Source organism: Sciurus vulgaris (assembly GCF_902686455.1).
Source record: "Sciurus vulgaris genome assembly, chromosome: 9".
Lineage (NCBI taxonomy): Eukaryota > Metazoa > Chordata > Mammalia > Rodentia > Sciuridae > Sciurus > Sciurus vulgaris.
The window spans coordinates 84,475,697-84,497,684 of record NC_136469.1 but is presented as its reverse complement, the minus strand read 5'-3'; the positions used below and the strand labels follow the sequence as shown (position 1 = coordinate 84,497,684).

General features: G+C 32.7%; 1 protein-coding gene across 1 annotated transcript in view; it reads right to left on the bottom strand.

Moving 5' to 3' along the window:
- Positions 1–382: 382 nt before the first annotated feature.
- Positions 383–21,988, bottom strand: part of CDKL2 (cyclin dependent kinase like 2) — a 52,495-nt gene continuing 30,889 nt past the window's right edge. Inside the window, exons 4-14 of the mRNA XM_079152727.1 lie at positions 19,203–19,381; positions 17,861–17,973; positions 16,527–16,666; positions 14,445–14,533; positions 12,134–12,269; positions 10,104–10,402; positions 9,403–9,496; positions 4,893–5,016; positions 4,556–4,662; positions 3,383–3,471; positions 383–2,391 (exon numbers count right to left, since the gene is read on the bottom strand). Coding sequence (XP_079008853.1) covers positions 3,406–3,471; positions 4,556–4,662; positions 4,893–5,016; positions 9,403–9,496; positions 10,104–10,402; positions 12,134–12,269; positions 14,445–14,533; positions 16,527–16,666; positions 17,861–17,973; positions 19,203–19,381 — 1,347 coding nt within the window. The 3' untranslated portion in view covers positions 383–2,391; positions 3,383–3,405. The remainder of the gene's footprint in view (positions 2,392–3,382; positions 3,472–4,555; positions 4,663–4,892; positions 5,017–9,402; positions 9,497–10,103; positions 10,403–12,133; positions 12,270–14,444; positions 14,534–16,526; positions 16,667–17,860; positions 17,974–19,202; positions 19,382–21,988) is intronic.

The window sequence follows — 21,988 nt, the reverse complement described above, 5'->3', positions numbered from 1 at the left end:
TAGCACAACTAAGATAAATGAACCAAAAAATAAGAAGAAACATCATCTATGTCCCCATTTAAACAGGAAGTCAGGCATCCCAACCAAGCAGGGAATTCTCAATCAGAAAAACTGGGTTCCTTACCTGGATCTGTCACAACTTTTACCAGGTAGTCTTTATATATCATTTTATCACTATGCTGTTTATATCACCAGCCGTACAAAGGAAATTAACCTGTTTCCCCTATACTCAAATTTTCAACAATGGAAAACAAATTAACATTATTTCAAACTTATTTATTAAATACATACAGTGTTGTGTATATATATATACATATGTATGTATATATATACTTATACACATATATATGAATATATATTATTTTTAGTATCTTAAATATAAATTAAAACCATTTATGGAGCTTGGTTAGATAATATTTATTTTAAAATATACACATACACAGCAAACCCACTGTCCCCCACTAGTACATATACATAGTTCATATAATATGCAACTAAATCATATCCTTGTAAAGGGAGAGTAAATAACCATAAACTGAAAACAAAGATTATTTTGGTTTAGTATCTACAGTCACAATTTGAAAACTTTTTTTAATAGTTCAGCCAAGGTTCTTATCAGATGTGATCCTCAAGTCTCAACAAAGACTTGAGTAAATGATTCTTAGTTTGTTCACAAGGTATTTAAATAGGCAAAAGATACCTAAGGCAAGTATAGAATTAGAAGATAAACGACTAGACCCTCAGAAATTGAGTTAATATTTTCACACTTCTCTTTACATAAACAAAGCATTGAATTAAGCTGTTGTTGACACTTTAAGTATTGTCTGCTTTCTATGTTGTAGAGTCTGTTGGTAATATTTTTCAAAGTAAAAATAATATATTAATATGAAGATTATTAATGCTGATATTCTAATTTTTTAGCATTTTAGCCATACTAATCTAGTCAAACACCTGGTGAGAGGTTAAAAATAAAGCTTTAAAATCAAAACCAAATATCATTTTAATCATTACCTATAGACATATGTTGGAACTGTTTGCTTTGCTTCCTCTCAAATGTCCTACTCTTTTGAGGCTCAATTATCTCAGGTTAGAATTTCAATATTAAGTTCCTTTGAGTAATAAAGAAAAATTCTAGTTAAATTATTGGGATAAGTTCTAGTCAAAGGTTTTTAGAAAAAAACAACACACTATTAATTGGCTAAGGCAAAAATCCTACTCAAATTCTGGTCTCCTTAATAACTACTCACTAAAATGATAAACATAACTGGAAACCCAGAAACAAGAACCTGGGGCTAAATTGGTCTAACTCTCCCATCTAAAATGTGGATCTGTGTACAATCTGCGGAATGTGGGTAAATGACAATGTACTTTGGGGAAAAGCTTTGGGAATGCCTAAGAATTTGAGGCAACAAGGGAACAGGAACTTCTCTGGGTTCTATTGTCACCCTCAAAATACCAGTGAATAAGAGTGGAGTCCATAATAGCAGATATTCCCTCCCTCAAGCCTCTTCAGTAATGATTCAACAGCAATTGACCCTAGAAGAGAAATCAGCCTGATTAATAGGTAACCCTACTTCCCATCACCTATTTTGTATTTATAACTCTTTTCAGTCAGAAGTACGGTACTCAACTCCAAGGCAGACCTTCAATATTCTCCTTTTTCTTTTGTTCCATGTTCCTTTACACAGGTACATTAGCACCAGAATCTTACAATGCCAGAGTTGTACTGAATCATGAGAAATAAAAAGTTTCTCTGTCAGATGTATATTAATTTGGTTCTTAGATCAGCAGAAAGGCCAGATTCCCATGATACACTGAATATTAACAACACTCACAGAAACCAAAGATACATCACCTCTGGACAGCAGTTACATATTACCTTAATGCCTAGAAACAAGATTTTTAAGTGTTTTTATAGTAAAGTAAATGAAATATTTTTTTTACTGATCTTAGAATTATTTTTGTTTTCTTCAACTGTAAACATTTATACAGAGCACACAAAGTTAAATGCATGAATAACAAGAGACCTTTTATATGTATCTCTCTCCTCCTTTTTTACTCACTTTTAATCTTAGTAATTTAAATATACAATCTACTAACAGCAAATTCACATTCATGTAACAAGAACCATATCACTATTCTTTCATTGTATATATCTTGAAATAGCAAGCATCAACAGACTGGAAAAATAACAGGCTAACAATTGGGGAAATGAACTTGTTCAATCTTCCTTTGAAAATTTGAAGGACGTCTTTGTCTTTCCTTCCTCTGCAAAGCAACTTTCTTAGAAAACGCAGGAAGTTCAGAAGGAAATAATATCACACATCTTTTCTCTTAGGATATTAGCACTCTAGTTGCAAGGAGATGTCATCTCAAATGCTAGAGCAGCATCTAAAAGCACAGAATATTCCACCAAATATTTTATGTAAAATATTTCTAGAAATTCACTTGCTTTCTCATAACGTATAATTGATAACATGAGTGGGAACTGTGTAATCTAAGAAAACCCTAGATTACATGTATTAAAAATAAGAATTTAAAGATAATCTTTACAAGAACTATCAATCCAAACTATCATATATAGCACATTATCTTCTTTCATGCAATGACTGATTTTGACAAAACAGATGTAAGGTTTGTAGAACCTGCAGTTTAAACAGTTTATATGAATTAGTTGTTCATAGTTCACATGAACCAACTCAAATCAATGTATTATAAAAGACCTTTCCCTGGATCTAGGAAGGGCTGTGCAAATGAAGGATTAAAATTTAAGTTTTTTTTCACTTCACAGCAAAGTGAACTTTGATATCACAGATATTCAAAATGTTTTGTGGAGGTTCCTTATTGGAATTCATCTGTTATGGGAACATAGTATTTTATCACAATATCATATTTTATGAGAATTATGAGATATTAAACATATAGTAATTTATCAGTCCAAAAGGTCTACATTTTTTTTAGTACAAAAACACTGTATTTAAAAGCAAAGTTATCATTTGGTATAGTGCTGATCCCTCTTTATTGGGAAAGAGAATACCAAGTCATAGTTCAATCTATCTTGCTTAACAAGCCCACAGGACAAAATACCAAAAAGGGAGATAAAGTATATAACCTTCTCGGGTACTTGTCACCCTAAATTCACATTACTATATCTAATAAAATGCAGATTAGTTTAAGATCAAGAGATATAAAATATAGATATAAAAATCTATTAAAAAAAGATTTCACTTCATAGACAAATGCTTCTTTTGATTTTCGAAGTGGCAGGAGTTCTCATAAAATCAATCACCAGAGAATGTTTTGGCTGAAAATTTTCTCAGAAAACCACAAAATATTTCTCATGAAAGGTGACATAGCTTTAAGTATGAGAAATCAGACTTACCCCCTTCAGAACTAAAATTATTCTCAGTGCTGGTGTTCCATCCGAGGCAAGTCAGCCTCTGAATCATCTGACAGGGGAGATCCTGATACCTATAAAATAATCAATCTTCATAGTTTCTCAGTAATTCCAAATGTCTCACTCCTCCAAAATTCCAATTCTGGCTGTTCAAATATCAGATGCTTAGAATTAACTATTCATAGCTCAAGTTGCTTGCATGGGAAAGAATGAAGTCAGAGGACATTTACTCTTTGGCCTCTTGGTTGATATATATGTTAAAAGACATTTCTAATCTATCATGGTGCACTATTTATTATAAAACTTATTATAAAACAAAAACCAGTCAAAATCATCATATTAAGGCTTCAAAACAACCATTATAATTGTGTTGATGAAGTAAAGGAAAATATACTTGAAACGAATGAAGGATCAGGAATTCTTACCACAGAAATATAAGCTATAAAAAAAATCAAGTGGATATTTTAGGATTAAAATATACACCATACGAAATTTTTTAAAAATCTAATTGAATGGGCTTAAGAGCAGAATAGAGATGTCAGAGAACATGAAGAGAGGTCAAAGAAACTGTAAAATCTGAAGAATAGAAATAAAAAAAAAAGATTAGGAAAAAGTAAGTCTCAGGAGCCTGTGAGAAAATATCAAAAGGTCTAACATATATGTCACTAGCTCTCAGAAGAAAAGAAACAGAAAAATATATATTCTGAGGAACTAAAAGAAATTCTAGAGAAGGAAGACTATATGTAATAGAAAACCTTTAACCTTGGTAAAATGGGTTGTCTTGAGGAAAAAATGTCAAGTAGACAATTCATTCTGAAAGAATAAAAAACAATTCCAGAGTTCTACTCTTTCAAAATTAACTTTGGGGTTAATGCAGTAAAATACTACAAACTCCCACAAAGACTATTATTATATAAAGAATATAGCTAGGCTACACATTTTTAATGTAAAAAATTGTTTACTACCAGTTGGGAAGTTCTTATATAAATATTTATGCAATAAGATACTAAGTGCAATGACCTATAAAAAAAACTTTAGCAAGCAAAATTTTATAAATCTCAACAGAAAACCTGCCCAATTCTTAAGAGCAAATTTTCCTTAAAATAAACTGAGTATGCAAGAGATCTGAGTTTTTTCTAACTACAAATATTTCAATACCTGATGTAAAGCAATACTGGGAGTGTGCAGGTCAATAGCAGCCAGAGAAGGAATCCGAGATTCTGAAAGAATTTTGTTCTCTTTCTTTATTAGCCTGGAATTTCGAGCTAGATAAAAACAACCATAAACACAACGAAAAAATATACATTTTGTTAGTTTTCCACATTCTACTTCTGTCCCTCAATAAGTACTTATTACACATAAATAAGAATATACATGTTTAACTACTTAAATATGTGAAGTTACCATAAATTATTTCTAATATTTTTAGTTTATTTAATATACATTTTATAATGTGAACAAAAGGATTGAAAAATTAAAAGCATCATAAACATACCTATGCCTTCCAAGGCTCTTAGTTCAGGGAGATGATTATAGTTCAGTTCAGGCAAATGGACATCTGTCTTGGAATATTCCCTTCTTTTCTTATTTGCCTGAAGAAGGCTTTTTTCACCAGAGACCTAATATCGTCAGAATTATTAACACAAATAAATGAACTTCAGGGTAAGCTAGGCTTTCTTTTGTAACTACTAGTTCATATCCTAAAGTTTATAGATTTGAAGAGCCAGAATAAAAATTTTGAAGGATATTAATAACATAGGAAACCATTTCACTCAATTATTCTAAACCTACACTTTATTAAATTTATTAAAATTATTAACAAGTGAATAATCTGATTGTTCTAAATTTCCCCTTTTCCTCATGCCAACCTTCAGCATAAGTCCTGGCAAACAGTAAAAGGATAGAAGATAAGAATCAATACCCTGGTCTTTCAGGCCAGTGAGGTCAAGCCTAATAACACTTGGGCTTTTCAGCAAATAGTTGCCATTATATTCACCTTAATTTGGAGCAGTGTATTACATGTATTATTGCAATAGAGCTCCCTTGAAATTAAAAGCTCCAAATTAATTATTTTCATTTCCTGGTTAAATTTTTTTTTTTTTTCATCTTAACTTCCTCATGCTAAGAATGGAAACTGAGAAACTAGCCCCTAGACTGGGCAGGCACTACAGACGCTGGACTTTGAACATAATTCTCTAGCAAGCACAGCATAGCTAAATCCACATAAGTGTATTTCCTGCCTTTTGTCCCACTGTACCCCCTTTATCTCTCATAAAAGTTGTTTGCACCCCTGACCACCCTCAAGATGGAGATCTGAGACAGAAAAGTCTCCTCTAACTTTCTTAGGAATGGCTTTGAATAAACCTGTTTTCTTCCATTTTTTTTAATCTTCCATCTTATGTCTCCTAAGTTTTGGTTGAGTGGTGAGCAGCAGACCTTCAATTTCAGTAGCATTATCACATCTCCTCCAAGGTTTATTCTTACTTTCTCAATAAAATCTTGTTACTTGTTTTTCTGTATTTGTTCTAGTCTTGCTTCTCACAGCATGATACTATCTTCCCCTGAATATAGTTTATTTAGTAAAAAACTATAACTTTAGTTATTTTCCTCATCTTGTCATTTTATTACTTCATAGTTTAAAGTCAGAAAACATAATAAAATGAGGAATAGTACTGGCACTTCAATTCTCCAACTTTATGAATTTGATATTTTTATGATCTTTTTCATTTAAGAATTGCAGAAACTCTACATTCTTTTCAACACTTTCAAAATAAATGGCACATGGGATTATGTGACTTGCTAAAAAACATATGATTAAGTCATATATGTGTGTGTATGTATATGTACATATATATAATGAAATACACGCACATAATGACATTAAGCCACTAAAATTCTTTGAGTACAAAAAATAAAAAGTGAGTTCAGGGAGCTGGGTTGTGGCTCAGTGGTATAGCACTTGCCTGGCATGTGTGAAGCACTGGGTTCAATTCTCAGCACCACATGTAAATAAATAAATAAAAGGCCCATTGACAACTAAAAAAAAGTTTAAAAAAAGTAAGTTCAAGCTACCAGATTTACACATTAAAAAGTGGCAAAAAACACATAATAATAAATGTTTATATATTTATTCACATCCCAGAATTATGGCATAAAGCATGAGAAAGTACAGATCTTCAATGAAGAAATTGAAGAAGTGTAGATTTAGTTCTATCTGCATTAATTTTCATTAAGGAAAGATTCCAGTGGGTCTTTTCTCCAATCTTTACCTCCATTCTTGATTACTTTTCCAAAGAATAAAAATAGTATCTAAAAGTATTAGTCAGCATTGAATATTCAATGCCTGAAAGTAATTGATATCAATTCTGTAAAAACTATATTGAATAGCTACTTTTAAAAAGGCTTGCTAGCAATCAACAAATATATGAAAAAATGTTCAACATCTTTAGTAATAAGAGAAATGCAAATCAAAACTACACTAAGATTCCATCTCACCCCAATTAGAATGGCGATTATCAAGAATACAAGCAACAGTAGGTGTTGGCGAGGATGTGGGGAAAAAGGTACACTCATACATTGCTGGTGGGACTGCAAATTAGTGCAGCCACTCTGGAAAGCAGTGTGGAGATTCCTTAGAAAACTTGGAATGGACCCTCCATTTGACCCAGCTATCCCACTCCTTGGCCTATACCCAAAGGACTTAAAATCAGCACACTACAGAGATACAGCCACATCAATGTTATAGCGGCTCAATTCACAATAGCCAGACTATGGAACCAAACTAGATGCCCTTCAATTGATGAATGGATAAAGAAACTGTTGTATATATATACAATGGAATATTACTCAGCCATAAAGAATAATAAAATTATGGCATTTGCAGGCAAATGGATGAAACTGGAGAATATCATGTTAAGTGAGATAAGCCAATCTCAAAAATCCAAAAGAGGAATGATCTCACAGATAAGCGGATGATGACACTTAATGGGGGGGTGGGAGTGGGACAAGAATGGAGGAAGGAGGGACTGTATAGAGGGCAAAGAGAGGTGGGAGGGGTGGGGGGGAAGAAAAAAAATAATGGAATGAATCAAACATCATTATTCTACGTAACTTTATGAATATGCAAATGGTATGCTGTTACTCCATGTACAAACAGAAACAATATGTATCCCATTTGTTTACAATAAAAATAAATTTTAAAAAAAAGAGCAAATTGCCCTTTAAAAAAAAAAAAAAAAGGCTTGCTGATTGAAATAATCTTCCAGGATCATAAAATACAAATATCCACAAAGAAATCAGTAGGGTATTATCAAAAAGGAAAGTACCACGAGCACAGAAGCTATAAACTAAGAATAAGTAAAAGAAAAACAGGGATGTCCAAATCATGAGAGATATGAGAAGACTGTATTTTTTTGTCTCTGAGGATAATGAGAGTAGAAAATTAGTGAAAAAAAAGACAGTTTGGGAAGTATATCCATACCTCTTTCTCTATGAAAAGAATTTACTTTTTCTCCACATTTCTTGAGTATCTCTCTCTCTCTCTCTCTCTCTCTCTCTTTCTTTCTCCTTCTTTCCTCCCTCTCTTCCTCCTTCCCTCCTTCCCTTCCTCCCTCTTTCTTTGCTGGGGCTCCCAACCCAAGACCTTATGCACGCTAAGCACATGTTCCACCACTGAACTTTGCTCTTAGCCTTTCTTAAACAGTTTTACTGGACTAAACATTATTCTAAGTAATAGGGTAGATGAATGAAGAAAACAGCACAAATAACTGACATGGAAGCTTACACATTCTATTATGAGGAGACAGACTATGCATAAAAATGAGCATATAGAGGATGCAGGTATAAGTGATGGGAAAAAAATTAAGGAAGAAGGAATAGAGAGAAATGTGGAAAAATTAGTTACAATATTTTAAAAAATATTTTTGGTTGTAGATGGACACAATACTTTATTTCATTCACTTATTTTTAATGTGGTACTGAGGATTGAACCCAGTGCCTCACACGTGTTAAGCAAATGCTCTACTACGACCCCAGCCCAGTTAGTTACAATATTTTTTTAAATTTTTTTTATTGTAAACAAATGGGATACATGTTATTTCTCTGTTTGTACATGGCGTAAGGCATACCATTTGTGCAGTTAGTTACAATATTAAAGAGCTCACAAGAAGGTTTTATGTGCAATAAAGAGGAGAAAAAGTATATTTATTGGGTTATCTGGAGGAATAATGCTCTAAAACAGAGGAAACAGTAAGTGAGAAAGTCCAGAAAAATGCTTAGCCATATTTCAGGAATAACAAGGAAATCAGCATGGTTGGAACAGATTGATGAAAAGAAAGGAAATAGGATAAAGGGGCAGGGGCTTTAATCATGCAGGGACTTACTGGCCCCATCAGGACTTTGGCATTTACTCAGAATAAAGAGGTCAATAAAGGATTTTGAACAGAATAATGATGATGATTTGACAATTTTTAAAAGCAGCATTCTGGAGGCTATTTTAAGAATAATAAAGTTCCTTCCTGTGCTATCTCTGAACCTTAGACATGCTTTAAATACTAAAATCTGACACCCTGTTTCTAATTAATTGATTTTCTAGACCATAAGTTCCATGAAAAGAGAGATTGAATTAATTCCAGTGTCTTATATAAAATATATGATCAAGAAATATTTGTTAAATGAGTAAACAAAATACTTTCACCAAAAATCTGGTGTGGGTAAGATGAGATAATTTCTCTTTTCATTTATTCTAAAAAAAAGAACTGATGGACAAGCATCGATAAAATTTATTATGTTGCCAAACACAAAGCAAGTGGAATTATAATAGCATCTTTCAGACTTAAACTTTCAGAATTCTACATCATGACTGTGACAGGATGACATATGCATAATTAAGGTTTCACTTTATGACTCTAAATACAATTCTCAGTTCTTAACTATCATATTGAATACTAATACAAGTCTAGAACTGACTAGTGCTTGCTCTTCTGCCACCGGGAACATTTACTTACTGATGTGGTCACATTACTATTATAAATTCCTGATGGAGAGTGTTTATTTGGTTTAACAAATGGAATACAATACTTCTTACTTTTCTCATCCACTCTGCAAAAAAAAAAAATAAAGTTAAAATCAATAATAATTATTATTTTCAAGCACAAAATCAAATGACACAGCACTAAGTGTTATGCAGCTTAATCAGAATTTGATTCCTATTTCCAAATATACATTGCATATAAATCTGGTGGAGCATTCTATCATTTATCACTTGACTCATGCCTCCCTCACAGTCCCAGCTCCTACCAAGTAAATTACCTTCTTTTTTGCAAAATTTACCTTCCTTTTAGCCAAATTCCCAAAAGAAGCTTACTTTTACCACCAAGTGCCAATAGCCAGACCATGCAGCAGCAGATCCCCCAAACCAAATATGTCTTTTATTACAATAACCTTCTTTCACATTTTTAGACTAAACAGTTGTAAAATCTCCTCCTCTTAAACAATACAACTCTACTTCCTTAGGATTCAGGTGAAATTTTTGTATGAACCCTAATAATTTTCATCATACAAGTCAAAAAGTTTTGTAACAACTACCTGACAAGTATAAGTAACATCCATAATTCTAAGAGTAAAGCAATGTGGATGAATTAACAGACATTGTCATTTGCAAATATATCTTTTAGCAATTTTTTGGTCTTACTTTCCTAATTCATACCTGTAACTCTGTACACCTGAGATAGTTCCCATTCCAGAATTAACACCAGGAGCAACTGCTGAAAGATTGTGTGTGAGAGGGGGGATTGCTGTGCTCGGATTCCTTGTATGGTCCACATTGACATTGCTGCAGTCTCTGAGGCTTGTGGAAGGCACTGTTTTGATGTGGCTTGTCCCATTGTCAAGGAGACAGCTGGCATTTGAAGCTCTACTGACTCTTTCAACTTTCTCTCCATCAATTTTTGGTCCTTTGATTTTAAATACCTTAGAATTCTTAACTTTGGGATCAGCATTGGTATCCTAACCATGAATAGAAATGTTAAGGTTAGTGATCTGAAAAGAAAGAAAATCATCTCTTCTTATAAAGTATTTACTTGTTGCTTCAGGCAGAATTTTACAGGTATCACCTTTTTGGGACCATTATCTTTATTCTACCTATGGAATTAAAATTAAACTCACATTCTCATTCACATGTTTATTGTGAAAACACAAAAAGAACCAAAATGTAATTCACACTAAATGATAATATATTTAGATTTGTGTGTGTGTGTGTGTGTGTGTGTGTGTGTATGGTATATGTACACGTGTGTATGAATGTCAGCAGGGAAATAAAAGTGAAAGAGGAATTAAGAAAACTATGTTAAAATGAGATGCAACAAAGAAGGCGAACAGAAAACAGGTATTGACACTTCCTTTACTAGGTAATGTTAACTCATACTAGTACTTCCCATCTGTCAAATCTGCAGTCTAGGAGGGAGAGGGAAAAATGTAACAATTTAATTTAAACTCAGCCTAATCATCAATGACCTTTAAACTCTGAAACCAGCACTACTGCCCACATGCTAAATGTAATTATTAAATCTGATTTCCTATATGTAGTGTTCAATGAAACTGTTTCAGTTGACATTGATGTAATTTGTAATAACTTCTGTATGAATTAAAAATCAATGCCAATAAAAAAAAAAAAAAAAGAAAGAAAGAAAGCTACTTTTCTCGCTTTTATGTTCCCTGATTCAGAGAGTTGGTAAAGGGTTGGTAGTGAATTTGAATTACTTTATCAAGAACAGATCCTGGGCAACTTGGCCAAAAAAGCAAATTTAAACATCCAAATCTCAATTTTATAATGCTCTAATTTATGTAAAATTCTAAAACAATATTTTTCTCTCATATCATTTAAGGGAGAAGAGTAGGGTGTATGTGTATGTGTATGTGTTTGCTCCCTGTGTGTATGTATGTTTGTTCTCTTGTGTGTGTGCACACATACACACGTCTAAGTGTTCTTGGATGAGTATATGGAACTGAAGTTCTCTGAAGAAACCACATCTATATTAAAGATCCTGCAAACTGAATTTGGCTGACTACAACATCGTGATTGTGGAGAGATGGAATGTGGGTCGAGAGCCAAAATTATCTTGAACTATCTTAGTCCCTTTAATAGCCATTTACTTTCAACCTCTGTATCTGACCTAACATCCTCATGACTATTAGGTAAAACTCTTGGAATGTATCACTAAGCTTAGCAGACCTCTAGCCTCCATTAACCCTAAAGTTAAAAATGCTATAATATCTGAACCTACAGAAGAAATTTCTCCTTCTGCTGTAGCTAGTCTACCTAATATCCAGCAATGTATTTCATAAATGTATTTAATTTATGACCTTCTTTGTTCTAAGGTTATATAAAAATTCATGTAACATCTTCCACAGTGAAACACGTCATTCAGGGTAACTTGAGTCCATATCCCAGGCAATGATCACTCGTACTTGGTTCAGCAAAAACTTTTCTTTTCTCCTTTAAAGCAGAGTCATTATTTTATGTTAACAAGCTTAACTTCCTGACAAGCTCTACTATTGTTACCTGATACACACTGGCACTAAAAACATACTAAGTTTTTTTTAAAATAGGCAATGTTTGTAGGGAAGATATATTTTTTTTACAACTAGGCTATTAGTTAAGAACTTGGTCACCACTTGGAAAACTTCTAAAAGCTTCATTCTCCCCTCAAAATTAAAATTTAAAACATTAACATTTACCTGTACAACAAGCATTTTTCTTTCTTCACCTAAGGAATCATCTTTTTCCTTTTCCTTTTTTCTGTTTTGGGATTTTTTAGTTAAAGAAATATTCCTAGCATCTTTCTGTATTTTTAACTGTAGTTCCTGAGAAAACCTACATAGAAAAATACATTCCTCAATAAAATGAAATTGTATGAAACAGAGAAACCTAGAAAAACAATTGATTTCAAGATAATTCGTTTTTAATCAAGGGTTAGACTAGACTATTTTATTTAAAAGAAGAAAAATCATGAACTAGATCAACAGTTAAGAAAGGGTAGTCTATAGATCTTTAGGTTTCCCTGGGTATCATTCAAGAGGTTCAAAAAGTCCAAGGTATTCTATTATTATTATTATTTTTATTTTTTTATTTTTTTGGTACTGGAATATTGAACCCAGGGGCACTTAACCACTGAGCCACATCTCCAACCTTTTTTATTCTTTGAAACAGGGTCTTGCTCAGTTGCTTAGGGCCTTGCTTAGTTGTTGAGGCTGGCTTTGAACTTTCGATCCTCCTGCCTCAGCCTCCTGAATTGCTGGGATTACAGGTGTGCGTCACCACACCTGACACAAGCTATTCTTATCTTAATATGAAGATGTTGTCTGTTAACATTTGAACTGATACTATAAAAGCAATAGTGGGAAAAATTGCCAGCACTTTACCAAAAATTAAACACTGGCACCAACTATATTAGGAATCAATTTCTTCAATGTCATGCATTTTCAGTTTAAAAAAAAAAAAGCAGTAAGACAGTTTTACTTAAGAATGTCCTGATGAGGCAGTGAAGAGGTATTAATTTGATGGAAGCTAAACCCTCTTTGCATATTCTGTGTGACAAATTGGTGATATACAGAAAGCACCTGTTGTGAACCAAAGTGCAATGTTCATCTTAAGAAAAACATTTGTATAAGATACATACTAGATACTTTTTCATGAAACATTTTTACTTGAAAGAAAGAATGACAGGCTGGGGTTGTGGCTCAGTGGTAGAGAACTCATCTGGCACGTGTAAGGCACTAGGTTTGATTCTCAGCACCACATAAAAAAATAAATAAATAAAATAAAGGTTAAAAAAAAGTGCATCAAGTTTAAAAACAAAAAAGTGACAGAAAACCTATGGTTAGTTAAGTGGGGTATGTGGCAGGCATATTCTTTTAAAAATAAAAATAAATAAATTTGTCATTTTAAGGAAAAAACTAATATTTGTGTCAATAATAAAACTCAGGCTTTCATGTGAAAATTAGAATTCTGTTGAACTTTTAATCTTAGAAGCTTCCCAATGGTTTCAAAACAGTTTTCTAATGAAATAGGCTCTGACTTTTTTGATATTATACAATGAAATATAACAACCTTTTCTAAATGATTAATGCATGATGTTATAAAAGCAAGAATGGGTAAAAAGATCCACTCAAAAGACAAGAGAAATAAATAGATTTTAATGCAACAAAGGAAAAACAGTTGATTGATACAGTTTCAGATTTCAGACTGACCAACCTTCAAGAAACTATCACTGCCAAGTTTGAATATATCAGAGTTTGGTATAAAATTAAAGAATAGCCACAATTATCCAAAAAGGCAATGAAAATTTGCTTCCATTTCTCCAACCACATGTTTGTGTAAGGCCAGAGTTTCTTCATATATTTCAACCAAAAAACATAGCACAATTAATTGAATGTAAAAGCAAACATAAGAATCCAGCTATCTTCTGCTAAGCTAAATATTAAAAAGATTTGCAAAAATATAAAGTACCATAACTGCCGCTCATCTTACTATTTTTTTGTTCTGTCTCCTGCCCTGCTGCCAGCACCTAGAGCAGCACTTCTGCACTGGAGACTATGCCAGTAGCTGTGACACCCACGGATTTGGCACATTACAATCTCCAGCACATCAGCAGTGTCAGGAGCATCACAGCACTTGGTGTTGGCTATAAGTGTAGCAGCAACAAAAGATGGCACCTTTGAAACTATCAGCACAGAAGATAATGGCATCACGTAGCTGGGAGCAACTTAAGAATCAGTGATCTGAATGGCAGATGTCACCACAGGGAAAATGGGGGGAAAAAGCATGAAGTAATGCTTCTTGAAAACTAATCGCACCAGTTTAGTAAACATAGAAGACCATCCCTAGGAACTGCATTATTGGTAAGGGTGAATTGGGGTATGATGGTAGATACTTTAGTCCTGCAAAAACAGGTGGTAACAGAAAAAAGGGAAATGCTGTTTGACTATGTGGAAGCCTTATTTTAACCCTAGATTATTATGACCTGAAAAACATGGGTTAGTACTATACCTCTCCGCAAATCTATCCATCTGAAAGAAATCATGGTGTAGCAGATCAGCACAGAATGGCCTTTTGTCTGGGTCAACATGTAAGCATTTCTAAAAATCAAGAACAGAAATAATTCTTATCCAAGGAAACTTCCCAACATTTAAATTTCTAAATACAGAATAAAAAGGAAATGCTTTTTCATAGCCAATGAATTTTAAACAACTCTAACTAAAGATAAAGAAAAAAAAGCACAAATTGATAAAATATTCATCAATGGTTACTAATATCACACACACACACACACACACACACACACACACACACACAAAATAGAAAAGAAAAAGCACCATTCAATAGCACTAAACAGTGCAGGCCATGTAGCCCATCTCATAGAGTGCCTGCCTCTTATGCCGGAGGCCCGGGTTTGAATCCCCAGCACTCTGGATTGTGGAAATAACAAACAAACCAACCAACCTTCAATAGCACTAAACAGAAATATACAAACTCCTATGATGCAAAATATGCCAAAAAATAACCCGATTCTGGATCAAGCTCTAGCTCTCCTATGAGTTTATAAGAAATAAAGGACATAAGAACATGCTAGATTATATTATGGAGAAAGTTATATGGGACATACAACCTAGTTGCTTCAACAAACTGCAAAGTTTAAATAAAAAAGGAGATTAAAAGAAGCCTATAAATTGTCTTAAAAGACTTATCAATCAATCTATTGTAATCTATAGACTTGGATCCTTCTTCAAACTACAAAAAAATTACATGACAGTTAAAACTTGGACAATGGTTACATATTTTATGATACTAAGGAATTATTGTGAATTTTTAAAAATTAGAACTACTGAGATCAGAGGAGGAAAAGACCCACTCTGTACTTCTTATTGTGCTAGTTACTTTACATAGATAATTTTATTTTAATGCAAGTTTCATTGTGATACATTGAAAATCCTCAATGTTAATAAAAATATAAGGGACTCAATAAAGTAGCTTTAAACAAATAAGAAAAATTCTATGAATGATTGTAAACTTCACATATAACTGAAATAATATAATGTTGGGTATTTATTTCAAAATACTCCAAGGTGGGGGAAAAAACATTGATGTGAATATGGCTGTATTAAACAAGATTATAAAAATGTTGGTGATTACTGAAACTAGATGATAAGTATGTGAGGGTTTATTATATTACTATTTGTTCTACTTTCTTTTCTATTTTTAAAATTTTCTATAATGAAAACTTTTAAAAGTTATATGATCCTACTTTAAGGGATATATATTGGACAATAGTATAACCTTTATTCCCTTTTAAATCTCTTTACAGACAGATGGTGTCCATGACAAATGTTTAATCCATTAGATCATGTAAAAAAGTTCAAACATACTATTCTAAAAACTTGTTATCATTAGTTATAAGTTTACTAAACTTATTTTTTTTAATGAGTTAAAGAAAGCAAAAAGACATCGTGGGAAACGTTATGTGATCCTGGCACTTTGGAGATAATAATTTTAATAATACTCTGGACAAGTCTAAGAAATGAGAACTATTTGAGCTAATAATTTTATAGAGTCAACTTTTAGAGGTAACTTGATGCAGTGAAAATCTCCCTAATATCTTCATCAGTTAGAAACAAGCAAAAGTAACGGTTATTTTTACATTAGTTTCAGCAAATCCAGGATCTAAACAGAAATCTCTGACAATATGGCATAGGTCATGATCCTATACCCTACACTTTAGTATTTTCCAATTTTATTTTTATTTTCTTATCCTACTTTTCTTCTAATTTCCACTTAAAATATACAATTTTTATGTTTTTTGATGAGAATGTTTTCAGACTTTAAAATATATGTTATATAACACTAAATGTTTTCTTAGTGAATTTTAAAACAGGTAAAATTTTCAGGTTTTTAATCTCTGAAGTTTCTACACTCATACACACCAAATTATTTAAATTCTTCTTCAATGTACAAAAACAAAGATCATGAGCAAATTGTTGACCAAAAGATCAACTAGACAAAAAAAGAGAGAGAACCAAGTCTCCGTAATACATAAATTTCCTATCAGAAAGTGAAAAGAAAAAATATGACTACCTTTGCTAAATCTATCACAACTTCAGAAAGCTTAGGATAGCGTCTTTCGAGAGGTTCTGTTTCCTTGATTTCAGGCAATCTTACTCCAGCAAACACAGGGTTTTTATAAAACAACTCCTGATGTCTTGGAATTAAATTACCTAGAAGTGAAAACAGCACACATCTCTGTCATTATACATGAAATGGTGAAGAGACGTGGTGTGGAGGAGAGGAAACGGTGGAACACAGCGTAAGGATTTTGGGACTCTCTCAGCATGCAAAATCAACCAAAAACAGAGCTGTTATTGTAAGGACAGTCTTTATACTGGTTTTGACATAAGTCAACTCAAAGAAGTCAACATTGCTATCTCAACACATCATTTAGAAAAGTTCACAAGCTGCTATAAGTAGAACTGAAGTGAAGGAACACAGGAAAAGGACAGGTAAAGAACATTTTATAACTTTCTAGATATAAGTACCAGCACTTTATTTCTAACAACAGAACATAATGGGTTGACCAAAACAAATAAAATACAGTAATGTAGACAGAATCTAATCTAAACAAATCAGTTCCTCCCTTTAAGAATTTAATTTTTAGTCAACTGATTTTGTACCTGTATCTAAGGACAGATTTAAGCACTTCACCTTTTCTCACAACTTTAATATCTCTCTCTCTCTCTCTCTCTCTCTCTATATATATATATATATATATGTATGTATGTATATATACATAAGAAATTATTTATTGCTTATTGAATTTCTCATCTGGAAACTTAAAATCAAATAGTTGCCACGTGTTTCTCATTATCTTCATCTTCCAGGCTCTATCTCTGAACATTAAGTTGATATTTCAACAAATGAAAGACTCCAATAGTCTAGTTTTGAAATTTTGTCCCAAGTGCTAAGAGTGAAAGTCAAATATGAAGCAAGATTATATTCAAAGTCTCTGTGTCCCACATTTTGAGAATGAGAGTATTGATTGTATTTCACCAAATGTTTACTGACCAAAGATGATGATTATTTGTATCCTCTCTGCATGTGATTAAGTGAATGTACAAGTACATGAAATGAACAATTGTTCTTTTCTTCTCTGTTGACAGGAGGGGGAGATGAGCCTGATTAAGAGCACATGTCAGATAAATTAAAACCAGGCTGAGCTAGGGAGACACACACACACACACACACACACACACACACACCTGCATATATAATATGTTTTCCTATTTGTTCCCTACCTTCACTTAGAATAGATAGCCTCTTTAATATACCAACAACTTTAAAAATCAATACAAACACACACACAGGAAAAAAAAAAAAACACTTCTAGAATTTAAAATGCAGATGCATAATCTTACCCAAACACATCATAATATGATACAGCTGATCAATATCAGAATCTCCAGGAAATAGTGGTTCCCCCATGAACATTTCAGTTACTAGACAACCAATGGCCCACACATCAACAGCCCTGAAAGAAATGAAATGTGGTATAAAATTTGGCATCCTAATATGTTTACTGTAACTGAATCTATTCTGCATATTAATATTTTATATTCTGGATATTGAGAATAATAGTAATAAGCCTTAAATTACCCATAAAAGGACATTCCTCTAAAAAGCGCTCTCAATTTTAAAAAGTGAGATTTCCAGAAGCTTTAATCTTGTGGCAAAGAGGGAAAGAGCTTCTGAAGAGACAAAACAGTTATTACATGTACTTTATTCTGAAAATAAGGCTCTCGGGCTTCCATTCAGAGTCTATTCATTCTTCGTTTACATGTAATTCTAACAAGGTCAGTTTATTCTTTGGTTCACAAAAAAATTTTTAAAAAAGCACAGCAGAAAAAAGGTGATTGTTGAAGACAAATGCAATAACAACAGGTCCTGAAGTCTAATGGGAAACATTTAAAAAAAAATCTTAGAAATTAGTTGTAAGAACTTAAATAACATATTAGTTTCATTTAACATAGGAACAACTACCTTGATGTTCCTTAAAGTCATTGCTGAATTAGAAAATGGTACAAAAACTGTAGTGTGGCTATAAAGTGTGAACTTAGAGCAATTAAGAAAATATTAAGGACATTTAATAAACTCTGAAAACAGAGAATTGTAGAAAATATTTTAGAAAGATTTCTATCAAAGCAGTAAAACTTATAATCCTCTCTATTTTGAAAAATTATTTTTGAAGACAACTTACATCTTAAAAACATTTTGTTTAATTATGTTTTTACCCTGACCCCTTGCCTACACTACCTGGTCTTATTCCAACGATGTCAGACTTGTCCAATCAAAATTAGTCTCTCTTTACAAATGATAGATATATGTATTTCTGACCTATTGTCAAAAGCAGACCATTTACTCAACTTAATTTCCCCACCTTTAAAATAAGTAAACCCACCCCAAGTTATTTCACAGGAATGTTGCCGTTTGCTTTTTTTTGTTTGTTTGCAGTGCTGGAGATTGAACCCAGAGCCAGGGCAAGCAGGCCAGAGAGCTTCCCCTGAGCTACAGCCCCAGCTCTCATGAGAATTTTTAAAGGGCAAGTACCAAAATAAAGTGATTACAAGTCACTTTATTAACTTCCCTTAACTCAAGCCTTCCTTTCAGTGTTAGGAGAATCATTTATTATATTGTAAACATACACCATTTTATCAAGAAGAGAGAGTTAAAATCTGCTCCCTCTCAGTACCGGTGTCTTACTTGCCATACTTGACATCACCAACCAAGAGTTCTGGAGCTCTGTACCAGCGAGTTGCCACATAATCAGTGTAAACCTCTCCTGGAGCGGCCAGTGTCCGTGCAAATCCAAAGTCACATAATTTAACAACACCAGACTGGGAGACTAATATATTCTCTGGCTTTATATCTCTGTGTATGATCTAAAACAAAAAGACGAGGTCAAAATATAGGTGAACAAAAATTAATTATTTAGGGGAGCACCTACCATGAGCAGGAAACGGTTTTTATCCCTATAAAGAATACGAAACAATGCATACAAAGTTGTTCCTGGCTTTTAAGAAACTGAGACCTAGCTGAGCAAGAAAGAATATTTATGCTTGAAGTTTTATTTAAACAATCAAAGACAATGAAAAAATACACATTATCAACCAACAAACCAACTGATTAATGACTAATCTCAAGACTAAGAAAATAAAGCTCTCATTGAAGACTGGGGGTGGTAAGGGAATTTTTTTGAAAGGGGCAGGTTCTATGAGACGCCTTTAATACTGAGTATGATCCAGATAAACGTAGAAACAAAAGGGCCATCTAAGTGAATGTAACAAGGAGAACAATTAAGTAATAAGCCTTACATCATCCATAAAAGGACATTCCTCTAAAGTGACTCTCTCACTTTTAATAAGTGAGATTTCATAAGTGAGATAAAGAGACCGTGGGAAAATGTTCTGGGATTTTTTCCCTGCTAAGTACAGGTTGTGAAGGGGAGGAGGGATGTGTCAACCAGCAGCCTGGGAAGTGTCAGCTTGTGCCAAGGGGACCCATGGAAGTGATATGACCAATATGTTGTTTAAAGATGATGCTGGCCATAAACAAACTAAATCAGAGTGAAGGTCTAGGACGAGGGAGAAAAGAAATGGGCAAATATGAGATGATAAGGGCCTAAATGAGGTTGGTGCTCAGAGGATTCAAAGGAAGATGTATAATTTAGAAATATCTTAAAATTGAGGAGTAATCTCAGATGTTTTATTTAAATCTGAGAATCTACAACAATGGTAGTTCCATTACCAAAAATAGAAATATCTATAAAAGTTTATTTTAAAGGAATGATTAGCTTACTTTTAGCCATATGAACTTTTGGGTGGAATGCTGAGCACCCCCAAGTAGAGGCATTCATTTGACAATAGAAATAGAAAGAGGGTAAAATAAGATCAATAATTAAGATTTCCTGGAAGGAAAAAACAGGACAGTAGGATAGAGAATATTAAAAATTCAACAGCTAAGCAAAACAAAGTATTAGGCTTAATCCTTTTAATATAAGTAAACTTTATTTTGGAATTTTAAATATATATATTTGTTTTAAACCCTTTCAAAAGATCAGGATCCTAAATGGCAATATGTCATTGCTGAACATTTTGCATAAGCTAGAAACCTTTATTACCCTAGGTATCAGTGGTAAGGACACAGGGTCAGTTACAAATCAACTGTGCTATATACCACAAATTTAGCTGAACTAAGAGTTGGGAGACATGGGCACAAGTCTCAGGTTTTCATTAAAACCACAGACAACTAAATCTTTCTGAGTTTCCCTCCCCATACTCCAAATCAGAGTGTCAAAGTGCATGATTGTAATGTTCCCACCCAACTCTCATAGTCTATGACTATGGTTACAACAATAGAACCCAAGCATAACCAAGGTAATAGGAGTAAAATTTTCACTAAAAGCTATCATTGTAGCCCAGGATGGTCAGCCTCTGATAAGGGTCCTTAATACAATGTATGACTTAAATTAATAGGTAATTTCAGCAAACAAAATTGTTTAGGGCCTATAAACACTTCATAATGCCATGCTATTTGGGTCAAACTTAACATCGTAGTTGACAGCAGTCTTAAATTTGTTGTTAAATACTTTTACTCATCCTAGCTTACAAAGCATTAAAATGATACTTTTTAATTTTTTAAATTCAACCGTTCACATATATAGATACAAACACATATGAATACCATATTTAAGAATAAATGTTTTTTGAAACAAGGTACTAATGTCATACTAATGAGAAAATAATATTACCTATCTGCTTTAAATATGCTTTTTGGAAATATAAAATGGCAAAAACATAGCAAGTACATGGATTTATAGATACTACTTGAACCTTAAGTAAGACTTCAAGGACCTTGTGTATTACTTGGTGGGCGATTAAGTTCTTGATACATATTCCTTCCTTGATCCTCTTTGTAAAACACTGATTTTTTTAAATTAGGCTTTATTCTAAGTTGCCTTTCTTTTAATTATATTAATATATTATATACATAATAGTGTATAATTATTCTAATATATGTAGAGATGAACTATTCATCATAATTCAACTATATAATCAACAATACAATAAGATAATTAAAAATAAAGATAATAATAATAAGAAAACTGAAAAATATGTCAAATATTTAAACGGTAGGGCATAGATTATTTTTTCTTCTTTTTATGATTATCTTCAAATTTTTAAATTTTATACCATGAGCATTTATTCGTTTTATAATCACACAGAAACTTCATTAAAGTATTTTATAAAAATGGCATACTATGTGTTAAATTATTCATTTTATTCCCTGTGTCAGTTTTCCTGGAGGTTATTTTATATGGCATTCAAAAAGACATAAGATTATTGCAATAAGGTAAGAGTAGAGATATTTATACTTTCATATTTCTAGGCAAGAGAACCTGAACAAATACATAGATCCTTAGCTTATGCATTTGTCGAAACTCATCACTGAAATTAGTGAATTTAATTCAGTAAATGTTACCCTAAATA